This window comes from Ovis aries, chromosome 5 (genome assembly GCF_016772045.2).
Source record: "Ovis aries strain OAR_USU_Benz2616 breed Rambouillet chromosome 5, ARS-UI_Ramb_v3.0, whole genome shotgun sequence".
Classification (NCBI taxonomy): Eukaryota; Metazoa; Chordata; class Mammalia; order Artiodactyla; family Bovidae; genus Ovis; species Ovis aries.
In genome coordinates this window covers 14,658,319-14,670,250 of record NC_056058.1, presented here as the reverse complement: position 1 = coordinate 14,670,250, position 11,932 = coordinate 14,658,319, and the positions used below count along the sequence as shown (strand labels likewise).

The 11,932-nt window shown below is 55.5% G+C and overlaps 1 protein-coding gene across 2 annotated transcripts in view; it reads right to left on the bottom strand.

The window, feature by feature from the left end:
* Window positions 1–1,832: 1,832 nt before the first annotated feature.
* CERS4 (ceramide synthase 4) overlaps window positions 1,833–11,932 on the bottom strand; it is a 34,521-nt gene continuing 24,421 nt past the window's right edge. Inside the window, exons 2-11 of one of the 2 annotated variants that reach the window (XM_042250030.2) lie at window positions 10,273–10,446; window positions 7,281–7,398; window positions 6,360–6,478; window positions 6,205–6,262; window positions 5,560–5,610; window positions 5,117–5,209; window positions 4,777–4,905; window positions 4,298–4,413; window positions 2,590–2,746; window positions 1,833–2,348 (exon numbers count right to left, since the gene is read on the bottom strand). In XM_042250030.2, coding sequence (XP_042105964.1) covers window positions 2,172–2,348; window positions 2,590–2,746; window positions 4,298–4,413; window positions 4,777–4,905; window positions 5,117–5,209; window positions 5,560–5,610; window positions 6,205–6,262; window positions 6,360–6,478; window positions 7,281–7,398; window positions 10,273–10,445 — 1,191 coding nt within the window. In that variant the 5' untranslated portion in view covers window position 10,446 and the 3' untranslated portion in view covers window positions 1,833–2,171. Of the gene's footprint in view, window positions 2,349–2,589; window positions 2,747–2,909; window positions 4,414–4,776; window positions 4,906–5,116; window positions 5,210–5,559; window positions 5,611–6,204; window positions 6,263–6,359; window positions 6,479–7,280; window positions 7,399–10,272; window positions 10,447–11,932 lie in introns of those variants that run through there. The other variant, XM_027969741.3, reaches the window with a different exon arrangement.

Here is an 11,932-nt window from a genome sequence, read left to right as displayed (position 1 = left end):
TATCACAGGACATTAAATATAGTTCCCTGTGCTATACAGTAAGACCTTACTGTTGATCCATCCTCTATATAGTAGTTGACATCTACCAATCCCAAACTCCCAATATGTCCCTCCCCTGCTATGGTTTTTCCTGTGGTCATGTATGGATGCGAGAGTTGGACTGTGAAGAAAGCTGAGCGCTGAAGGATTGATGCTTTTGAACTGTGGTGCTGGAGAAGACTCTTGAGAGTCCCTTGGACTGCAAGGAGATCCAACCAGTCCATTCTAAAGGAGATCAGCCCTGGGATTTCTTTGGAAGGAATGATGCTGAAGCTGAAACTCCAGTACTTTGGCCACCTCATGCGAAGAGATGACTCATTGGAAAAGACTCTGATGCTGGGAGGGATTGGGGGCAGGTGGAGAATGGGACGACAGAGGATGAGATGGCTGGATGGCATCACGGACTCGATGGACATGAGTCTGAGTGAACTCCGGGAGTTGGTGATGGACAGGGAGGCCTGGCGTGCTGCGATTCATGGGGTCGCGGGGAGTCGGACACGACTGAGCGACTGGACTGAGCTGCCCCCTTGAGTCTATTTGTTTCATGAATATAAGTTCATTTGTGTCATATTTTAGATTCAACATATAAATGACTCAGACAGTAAAGAATCTGCCTGCAATGCAGGAGACCCAAGCTGATCCCTGGGTCAGGAAGATCCCTTAGAGAAGGGAATGGCTACCCACTCCAGTATTCTTGCCTGGAGAATTCCAAGAACAGGGGAGCCTGGCGGGCTATAGTCCATGGGGTTGCAAAGAGTCAGACATGACTGAGTGACTAACACTTTCACTTTTGTACTTTAGGTCTATCTAGATAACCTCTAGGTCTATCCATGTTGCCACAAATGGCATTATCTCATTCTTTTTTATGTGTGATATTCCATTGTGTGTATATGCTTATTTCTATCCATTTATCTGTGGATGGATGCTTAGGTTGCTTCCATGTCTTGGCTATTGTAAACAGTGCTGCTATAAACAGGGGCGCATGGATCTTTTGAATTAGTTTTGCCTGGATATATGCCCGGGATTGGGGTTGCTGGATCACATGAATCTCTTTTCTCTGCCTTCCTTTCCCTCTGTCCTTGTCTCTCAGTGGACACAGAGCAGGAACCTTTCTCCTCTCTGCCGTCTCTCCCTACTCCCATCCTCTCCTCTTTGCTGAAAAGCACAGAAGGCAAGATTGGTGTCCCTACCCTTTCTCTTCTCCAACCCCGTCCTGTCTCTGATGTTTCTGGAAGGCAGCCCTTTCCGGTCCTGCGTGGAACCTTGTGGCTGTGGTTTCTAGAGCACCAGGGTGGGGGTACCCTTCTGCACAGCTTGTAAGGAGATGCTAAATTCCCCCAGGTGGACCCTTGGGAGTGGTGGGAGCACCCCACCACTATTTCACTGTCTTCACGGGGGTCCTGGGGACCTTGAAGATGGCCTTGAGAGGTAACTGCAGGACAGGCGTGAGTCTCCCCTCTGCCCATCTGCTTGGACCTGTGTGGCCTTGGGCAAAGGACTCTGCCTGTCTGAGCTCAGTACCTGCTCATCTGTACTCAGGGTCTGTGAATAGCTAATGCAGGGCTGCCCTGCTGTGGGAGGAGACGTCTTGGCTCAGGCGCTAGCTGGGAGTTGGGGACTCGCTCAAGGGGGTCAATACGCACTGCCTGCTCTCTGGGTCCCCAAGGGGTAAGCATGTGTCTTGGGATGGCTTTGAGGGTCCTGTTGGTGGAGCACCCAAGTCCTGGCTGCCTTGGAGCCTCTGGGGATGGAGTAGGAGCTGTAAGCGGCACACAAGCCCTCAGGCAGAGAAGCTGGTTCCGGTCAAGGTTTATTGGACCCCTTTCGGCCCGGGGCTCTTCACAGTTCACGCTGCAGCCTGCAGGTGGCGCTGGCGGGCTGCAGTGTCCTTGTAGCCATCTGCCGCCCCGACTCCCTTTCGCCAGCCCTGTTGGTTGCTCAGCTCTGTTGGTTGCTCGGAGAAGGTGGGAGGGTGGGTTGAAAGAAGGGGCTGGAGACTGATCATCAGCCCCACCTGGGGCCCTCCCTTGTCTCCACAAAGTCTGCCGAGATCCCGCAGTCCGGCCGCCCCACAAATCAGAGCTGCCCCCCAGCGCTGGGGCAGCCCCTCTCGCGGCTAGTCCTCTGGCTGGCTACGTGGCTGGTGTGTGCCCGTTGGCCATGCGACCGGCTGCCCGGCTCCGAGGGCCGTCAGTGGGGGCTGCTCCGGGCCGCTGTGCCGCCCCATTCTTCATCTGAGGACACTCCTCGGCTGCCTCCCCATCGCTGGAGTCTAACTCCTCCACGTCACTGCGAACATCCTTCTCCATCTGGGGAAGAGGAGGAGGCAGGGGACTGGCTTGGCTGGGGCCCCAGGGAGGCATGCCGCTAGCCAACACTACCCCGGCCCTATCTGGTCTTTCTTTCCTTTTTAAATTTATTTGCTAATTATTATTATTATTATTTTTTTGGCCTCGAGCACCGCCCAGGGGATCTTAGTTCCCCCGACCAGGGACTCAACCTGCGCCCCCTGCATGGACAGCATGGAGTCTTAACCACCAGATTCCCTACCTGGCCTTTCTTTATGAAACTGTAGATCATGCGAAGGATGAGGCAAGACCAGAACACATGCAGCAGCTGCAGAATCATCAGAAGTGTGTTTAAGAAGTAGTAGCCGAAGAAGGTGCCCAAGTTGACAGTGGACTCGAAGTAAGTGGTATAGAGGATCCTGTGGTGGGTGGGCGGGAGGGAGAGGCAGGGATTTACCGGCTGCTGTAGCCCCCAGTCTTGGGAATCTCTAACTTGCATGACCTTCCTTGCTCTAGAACCTTCTATGGCTCCCCATTACTCTCCTCCCACCAAAGAGTAATGCCTGCGCTCTTCAGTTGGGCAGTTTAGTAATCCCCTCACCTGATTATATTAAATTCATAGAATGCACAAGCTGGCCAACTGGCTAGCCATAACTGTGAACCCCTAGGGGGAGCTTAGTGTCCCAGTAGCTCTCCTGGGTGGTCCTTTCACACCTTCTCAGGTCCCCATCATTTCCCACCCAGATCAGCTGTAGGGTCATCAGTGACCTGCCTTGATCAGAGAGCAGGCACCTGGCTGGCCCCCCACCTCCTCTTTCCCCTTGAACCTTTAGGGACCCGCACTCCCAGGTCCCCACTTCATGGCTGCTTCCTCTCCATCTCCTCTGCAGGCTCCCCTGACCCGCAACCCCAGAACTGGGCCTCTGTGTCAACACCTGGTCTCCAGTGACCCCATCCAGTCTCGTGGATGAAAACACCGAACATTTACCCCTCTCCCCAGGACCCCAGGCTAGTGTCCACGGGTGTTGCCAGCTCCTTAAACCCAGCATAGTCACAGCTAAGCTCCTGTTCCTCAAGCAGCAACCCTGACCCCATTCCCATCTCATAACCCTTGAGTCATCTCCTTGAGCCCACACACTTCTCTCACCTGCCCTGGTCCTGCCCCATCACTGGCTACCTGGACCAGTACCATCATGTGGGCCCCGGCCCCCAGCTTCATCCCCAGCCTCCTACCAGCTATTCCCCCTGCAGCCACCAGAGGGAGCCTGTGAGAACTCATATGGGGTCCCTCCAGTCCTCTACTCAGGGCCCCCATGTGACTTGGGATAAAGGCCCACTTCTCCCCAAAGCCCTGCATACTCTCCCCACCTTCACTTCCTCCCTCTCTCTCCTGCTTTCGCCACAGGGGTCTTCTATCTGTTCTTCTAACATGCTGGACACGGTCCTGCCTCTAGAATGCTGTCAGTGAGGCCTTCTCCAACCACCTCAATTCCAACTCAACACACAGTTCCTGTGCCCTTCCTGACTTTTCTTCTCTTTAGCACAATCACTGCCACACATATTCTGAAGCCCACTTGTTCGCCTATCACACTTCTCCATCCACCAGTGTCAGCCCCACAGGACCTTCCCGCTGTCCCCTCTGCTGGCGTGAAAGAGGAGGGAGGTGGGAGGCTCAGCAAATTCCCAGGCAAAGACTTGACCAAACAGGGACCCGATGCGGTCTCCCAGTCCATGTTCCAGGCACCCAGGGCTCATGATGACTAAGCCCAGTGCTCTGCCTACCTCTGGGCCTTTGCTTAGGCTGTGCCCTGTGTTGGAAACCCCTTTCCCTGCCTCCTCCTAGAAGCCTCCCAGCCAGCAGCCCCAGTTCCCTGGATTGGGGAACCCAAGAACCGATGGTGAGGCAGACCCATATCTCAGCCACCTCTCCCCTGATCCTCCACCCCCCGACCCCCCCACAGCGGAAGGGCTGACTCACCGGGTGGGGGAAGAGCACGAGGCGAGTGTAGAAGAAAACCAGCGAGAAGATGATGAACAGAGTGTCGCACAGGCGCCGCCAGTGTGTGTAGTTGAACAATTTACTGGCCTGGGGAGAGCAGCAAAGAGAAACAGACGTGGGAAGGGCAGGGCCAAGAAATGGCAGGGCCTCCTCCCAGGGAAAAGGGGCCATGGGGCTGGGCCAGGTGAGTTGGGGCAGGGTCTTATCTCTAGGAACTGCCTAGACAGGTAAAGTGTGATCTGCAGGGGTGACAGGGGTGGGGGTGTCATCTCTCTGAAGACTGACAGGGAGTGGGGCCTCAGCTCCCTGAAGATAGACATGGGGTGGGGCCTCAGCTCCCTGCAGATAGGGGGTGACAGGGAGTGGGGCCTCAACCCCAGGGGCACCTGGGAGGGTGAGGTGGGGGTGGGGGGGTGGAAGCCGGAAGGAGTCAGGCTGGGCCCAGCCCACCTCCAGCAGGTAATCGGAGGAGTCGTGTAGCAGCAGCACCAGAGAGCCGATGCGCAGCAGGTTCAAGCTGTAGGAGAAGCTGATCAGGATGATGGTCACGAAGTGATGAATCACCTGCTCCGTGAAGTCCTGTGTGAGAGGGAGGGTCACAGCTGGGATGATGCTGGGTGGCTGGAGCAGGCCCTCCCAGGGGGGTTGCTTGGAGGATGGATACCATGCCACCTCCCTGAGGCGCCAAGGTTTTTGGGGTGTGGGATAAGGCCACCCCTCCCCACCTGGAACTGGGTCATAATCATCCCAGGGCATCACTTCCTCAGCCAGAGTCTTGGCCTGGCCTCACCTTGCGCTTGGTGTCAAAGGGCAGTGTCATCAGCAGAGAGATGTAGAAACTCAGCTCCAAGAGGTACCAGTGGTACAGGCCTGGCTTCAGGGGCTGTGGCAGGGGTGCAAGGTTAGCTGTGGGGAGTGGAGGTGCCCAGAGGGCATGGGGTATGGGGCAAGGCCCTCCCATTTGCTCAAACCCACCACACATGAATCCCAATGAGTGAGGAAGGCATGAGCTCCCTGTCCGCAGAGGTAACCAAGGGTAGTGGTTTTGTGGTTTCCTGCTTTGAGTGTCCTGACTCCTGGCCCTCTCCATTCCACAAGGGAGCCAAAAAATAGAGTGGGACTCAGAGGGGAATGATGGTAGCATGTCCAGCTTTGGCTCTCCTGCCTGTGACCACAGGAACTCTGACCATGCTGATCTTCCCACCCGCCTCCAAACAGCTGCCTGGCACTCACCTGATGTGGGTAATTTTCCCAGCATGTGACCGGCGTCCACAGCCACGACTCCTGCAGGGACGGGGGGGAGTCTGAGGGCGTCCAAAGGCTAGCACCCAGAACTCCCACCCCAGGCATGGGTCCTCCTCCCGGGCTCCCTGGCTCTCAGCTGCTCTCACTCAGGCTGGCTGTTTGCTGCCAACTACAGCTCTGCTCTCGCTGTAGGGTGTGGGGATGAGTGTGCGTGCGCTAAGGCACTACAGTTGTGTCCAGCCCTTTGTGACCCTATGGACTGTAATACTGGACTGGGTTGCCATGCCTTCCTCCAGGGGATCTTCCCGACCCAGGGATTGAACCCGCATCTCTTATGTCTCCTGCGTTGGCAAGTAGGTTCTTTACCACTGGCGCCACCTGGAAGGCCCTCTCACTGTACATCAGAGGCTTATTACTCAGAATCCCCAGCCCTGACACACAGTAGGTCCTCAACAGGCCACCATCAAGTGAACATTCACCGTAACCTTGCCACGTTCCTTCCGCCCTCTCTGTGCCTTTGCATGTTTTCCCCCTCTGCCCAAACCCCACACACCCCTCCCCAGTCCAATCTGGGCCCAGCACATAGTAGGCGCTTGTGGGATACACGGCAGGTAAGCCATCAGGTACACTCACGTGATAAAGAACCACGGTTCCACTGATGAAGGAGCACAGATAGAAGGCAAACCTCCAGCTGCAGGCGGGGAGGGAGCCCGTAAAGCAGCTGCCGAAGGAGCAGACCCCCCTCACAGCACCCCAGACACCCCTCACCAGCCCCACCCTGGGCTTACCTGGCCTCACAGAACTTCTTGGTCAGGCAGGGCCGGTCCTGGTTCCGGCGTCTCCGGAACCAGCACTGAGTCTGCCGCAGCGTGAGGCCACACTGCATGGCCAGGAGGTTCATCTGGGGCTGGAGAGCGGGTGATGGGGGCCAGGGTCACAGAAGTGGCCTCCCGCCACTGTCCCAGGACAGCCAGGACCCAGCTCTGCATACCCGCTCCCCGCCGTGGTCCTAAACCTCACCTGTGGGGGTGCTCTACCTACGTTATAGGGGACTAGGGGGTTTCATAGGGTGACGTGTGTACTCAGTCGCTTCAGTCACGTCCGACTCTTTTGGGATTCTCTAGGCAGGAATACTAGAATGGGTTGCCATTTCTTCCTCCAGAGGAATCTTCCCAAACCCAGGGATTGAACCCAAGTCTCCTGCATTGGCAGGTGGATTTGTTACTCCTGAGCCATGGGGAAGTCCATAGGGTGGAGCACTCAAAACAGGCCTGATAAAAACCCAGCCCTGGGACTTCCCTGGTGGTCTAACAGTTAAAAAATCTGAACGCCAATACAGGGAACACAGGTTCAATCCCTGGTCCAGGAAGATTCCACATGCCTCAGGGCCACCAGACCCAGGTGCCAAAAGCCCGAGCGCCCCAAAGCCCGTGCTCCATGCAACAAGAGAAGCCAAAACAATGAGAGGCTGCAGCTAGAGAGCAGCCCTCCCGCCACTCACCACAAGTAGAGAAAGCCTGTGCATAGCAACAAAAGAAGCAGCGCAGCCAAAAGGAAGAATAAAAACCAAAACCCAGTCCTGCTCACAGGCTGATGGGCCTTGGGATTCAAGGGGTTGGGGGTGGGGGTTTTCTTCCCCCGCCTTCAGAGCTACCCCCGGGGCACCCAAGCAGGCTGACGGGGATGCAGGAGAGGGTTGGGGATCTCACCTCTGTGGGTTTCCGCCCTTTCATTAGGAAGTGCTTCTCCAGCGTGGCATTGGGCTTTGCTGGCCTCCTGATCTGGTTCCGCACGCCCAGCCACCGGCTCAGGGGCAGGCCGACGAATCTGGGTGCAGGGGAGACAAAGCCTGTCAGTCCAGGTGGGGAAACAGGGGTCACTGGGGCCAGGCCACAGTTTGGGAGCCTGCAGGGGGTAGCCTGGCTGTTGCAACAAGCACAACCTAAGAAAGACAGCTGGCAGGCTTCCTTGGTGGTCCAGTGGTTAGGAGGCCACCTTCCAATGGTGGGGCACAGGTTCAATCTCTGGTACAGGTACTAAGGTCTTACATGCCTCAGAGTAAAGCCAAAAATTGAAAAAAATAAAAAAGAAAAGGGAGTTGGATTGGTCTTCAGGATGTGAGATGATCAACTTTGGTGGTACTCAGGCACCTCTGGATGTGAGAGTTGGACTATAAAGAAGGCTGAGCACCGAAGAATTGATGCTTTGGAATTGTAGTGCTGGAGGACTCTTGAGAGTCCCGTGGACAGCAAGGAGATCAAACCAGTCAATCCTAAAGGAATTCAATCCTGAATATTCATTGAAAGGACTGATGCTGAAGCTGAAGCTCTAATAGTTTGGCCACCTGATGTGAAGAGCTGAATCAATGGAAAAGACCCTGATGCTGGGAAAGATTGAAGGCAGAAGAAGGGGGATGCAGAGGATGAGATGGATGGATGGCATCATCGACTCAATGGACGTGAGTTTGAGCAAACTCTGGGACATAGTGAAGGACAGGGAAGCCTGGCGTGCTGCAGTCCATGGGGTGGCAGAGTTGGATATGACTTAGTGGCTGAACAGCAGGCACCTTCACTCCATCCCAAAGCAGGGATGAGCATCCCCTCACTGCCTGAGTTCTGATCTGCACCCCCAACCCGGCTGGGGGCCCCCCATAGGCAGGAGCAGGTCTGCTCCTCCTCCCTCCCTGTATCCCCTCCTCCCTTGTGGACATTTGGAGGAGCTGGGACCCTGGTGAGGCAATCACCACAGTGCCCACAAGGGGGCCTCCAAGACCAGGGCCAGGACCAAGCTGCATGTCCACCATATCAATACCACCTTTCATTGGGGGAAACTGAGGTTCAGGGCAGCGCAGCGAGGGACTCATTCCAGACTCACTCATGCTGGGGGCAGGGAGGGAGGAGGCAGGAATGGGACATGACTGCCATGTTTTGTTTCTTTCTTTCGGCTATGCCTCAGGTCATGCTGGATCCTAGTTCCCCAGCAAGGGATGGAACCTCGGCCCTCTGCAGCTGAACCATGGACTCCTAAGCATTGGACCCCTAGGGAGGTCCCACAACTGCCATTTATGGAAAACTTACCATCTGCCAAGCATGTGTCTAAGTCCCCCTTGTGTGCTGGCTCACTTAACCCTATTATTACTGTCCCCATTGTCCTGATAGGCAAACTGAGGCTCAGAAAGGCCAGAGATCCACCCCAGGTGACACAGCAAGTGAAAGGCAGGCCCAGGATTCACTTTCCCTTAATGGGAATAACCTCTGCCTGTGTTTGACCCCAGAAAAGCTACTTCCAACACCATTACCCTTTAGAAAAGCAGGGGATATTTTTGGGATGCCCATCTCAGCTGGAGCCATTGGCTAAATAGGTGAGGAAACAGACCCAGCCTTCAAGGCCTGGCTGAACTGGGCCTCCCAGAATCCCTCAGGCAAAGCCTTGATCCTAGATGACCAACCTGCTGTGTGACCCCAGGCAAGTCACTTGACCTCTCTGTGCCTCCATTTCATCTTCTGTAAAATGGGGATAATGACAGTACCACTTCACCGGGTGGCCATGAGGGCTGAGTTAAGACAGGCAAACTGTTCAGAGCAGGGGTTGGCAGAGTAAAAGCTCAAAGAGTGTCTGGTAAATATAATGTCAATGAATGGGCCCTGGGTTCCCCATGTCCAGCCTGTGTCCCAGGAACCCTGACTCCAGGAAGCTCCTCGTGAGTGGGACAGGCAAGGTGTAGAAAGGTCAGGGGGTTGCAAAGAAGGCTGGGGACCTGGGACTGCCCTGGCAGTCCAGTGGCTGAGACTCCATGCTCCCAATGCAGGGGGCCCAGGTTCAACCCCTGGCCAGGGGACTAGATCCCACATGCCACAGCTAAAAGGTCCTGCATGCTGGAACTAAAGATACCACATCCTGCAGCGAAGATCATAAATATTTTTAATAAAAGGTGGGGAATTTGAAATCACATGTGAGCTGTGGAGGAAGGGGAGTGGGAGGGGCCCCTAGGCACCGAGTGGGAAACTTTGAGGAGGGGCAAGCCTTGTTGGGGGTGGGCCGTGGGGGCCAGGTAGATGTGGGAGCTGTGACCACAGCATAAGTCAGGTAGAAGAGCGTGGGATGGAGGGAAGGGACCCAGGAGACGGACGGCCAGGGAAAGAAGAACTGCAGTCTGGGGCAGTGTCTGGATCACGTGAGAAATAACTGAAAACCCATGGGTGCGTTCAGCATACACTCAGGGGCCAGGGGCCCGGCTGCAGGAGCTGAGTGGCGGAGGGTCCCGAAGAGGGGGCTGGAGTACCCTAGCCCTTCCTTTGGCTACAAAGGAGATCAAAGGGAAGGCATTGGAAGGAACGAGGAGGGAAGGGTGGGGGTCGGGGAGGGAAGAGAGGCACCCATACAGGAAGGAAGGACGAGGGAGTGGGTGGGAGTTCCTTCACTTACTGACCGGCCTCTGCAGACCCTTCCCAGGTCAGCAAAGCAAGAGCATCACCCCCCATGGTCTCCACTTTTTCCCCTCCGAGATGCTGGCACTCCCAGAAACCTGCAGCCAATGTCCCAGGCCTCGGAGACCCTCAGAATATGGGTGGCGGCAGCTGGGGTGGGGGGCAGGATGGAGCCAGGAGAGCACTGTGACTCAAAGCCAGTCTCCCTCCAGGGACACGCGAGGATGCGATCCTGCAGATGGGAGAGCGCGAGGCGGGCGGCGCAGTCACTTACCTCTCGAAGGTGAAGCGAACGACCACCAGGGCCAGTGCCAGGGGCACAGCCATCAGTGTATCCTGGGGGTGGGGGAAGACCAGGCCATCGCGGTCCTCCAGTTGAGCCCATGAGATGTTGGGGGGTAGCCAGAACCTCTCGTCCCACAGCCAGTCGTTCAGGCTGGACCACATCCTGTGGACACAGGGTCCAGTGAATGGACAGCTTGGCACACAGGACACGTTGAGTGGGAGGACTGGGCAACCTGCCCTCTTCCTCCCAGCCCTTGGCAACCTGGAGCTTATTAGAGCCAACGGGAAGGATAGACTTGGGCTGCGTGTCCTCAGGCAAACGACCTGACCTCTCTGAATCTCAAGTTCATTTGTAAAACTGGGACAGCAATACCCACCTCGCAGCCCAGCTTCATAAGGCGCACAAAGTGCTTAGCCTGGTGACTACGGACCCTTAAATGTACCTCATGATGGTAGTTATTACTCTGTACTTTACAGACATGAGAAGGGCAGCCAGAAGGGAGGGGCTGATTAGGGTGATGACTTTGAGTTCTCGAGCAGCCAGGAAGGTTTTCTGTCATTGTGGGGAGGTTCCTCTGAAACAGCCCAAAGATGAAGGATTTAAGGAATCCACAATTTCCTCCCTGGCCATCCTTCCACGCATGGACTCTCCTTGAGGTATGAATGTCAGCTGTCTCACTCACTTTCTCCCAGCCGTGGTTGGGCAAGAGTGCCTGCAGTCTGACCGAACTTGCTGCCAGATAATGGAACAATGGTCAAGGCAGGCCAGCTTTCCACCAAGAGCTGCTGGGGAGCTGCTGTGGGGCCCAGCTGTCCCGAGGAGCCCAAATAGCTTCTCTGGTTCCTGAGATTTAAAACAAGTGCCCCAACCCCCATACTGGTCCCCACTTGCAAAGTCTGCTCATTCATTTGTCTGTCCATCCATCCATCAGACCACCCATCCATCTACTCATCTGTTCAGTCCACCTATTCAACTATTCATCCATCCAGCCATATCATTTGCTTGCCCACCTGTACGTGTACGAGTTCATCCATCCCTCCATCCATTCACCTATCCATCCACCCATCTACCTGTCCATCCACCCATCTACCTGTCCATCATCCCATCCACCCACCCGTCCACACATCCATACCCATCTGTCTATCTACCTGTCTGTTCATCCACCCACCCACCCACTGTCCATCTACTCATCCATCCATCCCTCCACCCACCTATTCATCTGTTCAGCCAGCCAGCCACGTGCCTGCCCACCTTTACATCTATGTGTCCAGCCATCTACCCATCCAGCAATTCATCTATCATCTGTTCATCCACCCACTCGTCCATCCATTGATCCACCCATCCATCCATGAGATGTTCTCTGAGTAGCTTATACATGCCAGAGCCTGAGGCTGGATGTTGGAGTCACAGCAGGGAACAAAGCAGACACATTATTGTCCCCATGAAGCTCACAGCCCAGCAGGGGGAGGCAGCCTGCCCACAAGTAAACAGATTCATATGTAAATGAGACAACACATCGTGATGGGGCCTGGTAGAAACAGGGTGACGTGATTTATCATGGAAGGTTGCTAAGGAAACACCATCTGAGCTGAGACCTAGAGATAAGAAAGGCTTGGGTATGTGCAGGAGTGGGTTGTGGTGGTGGGAG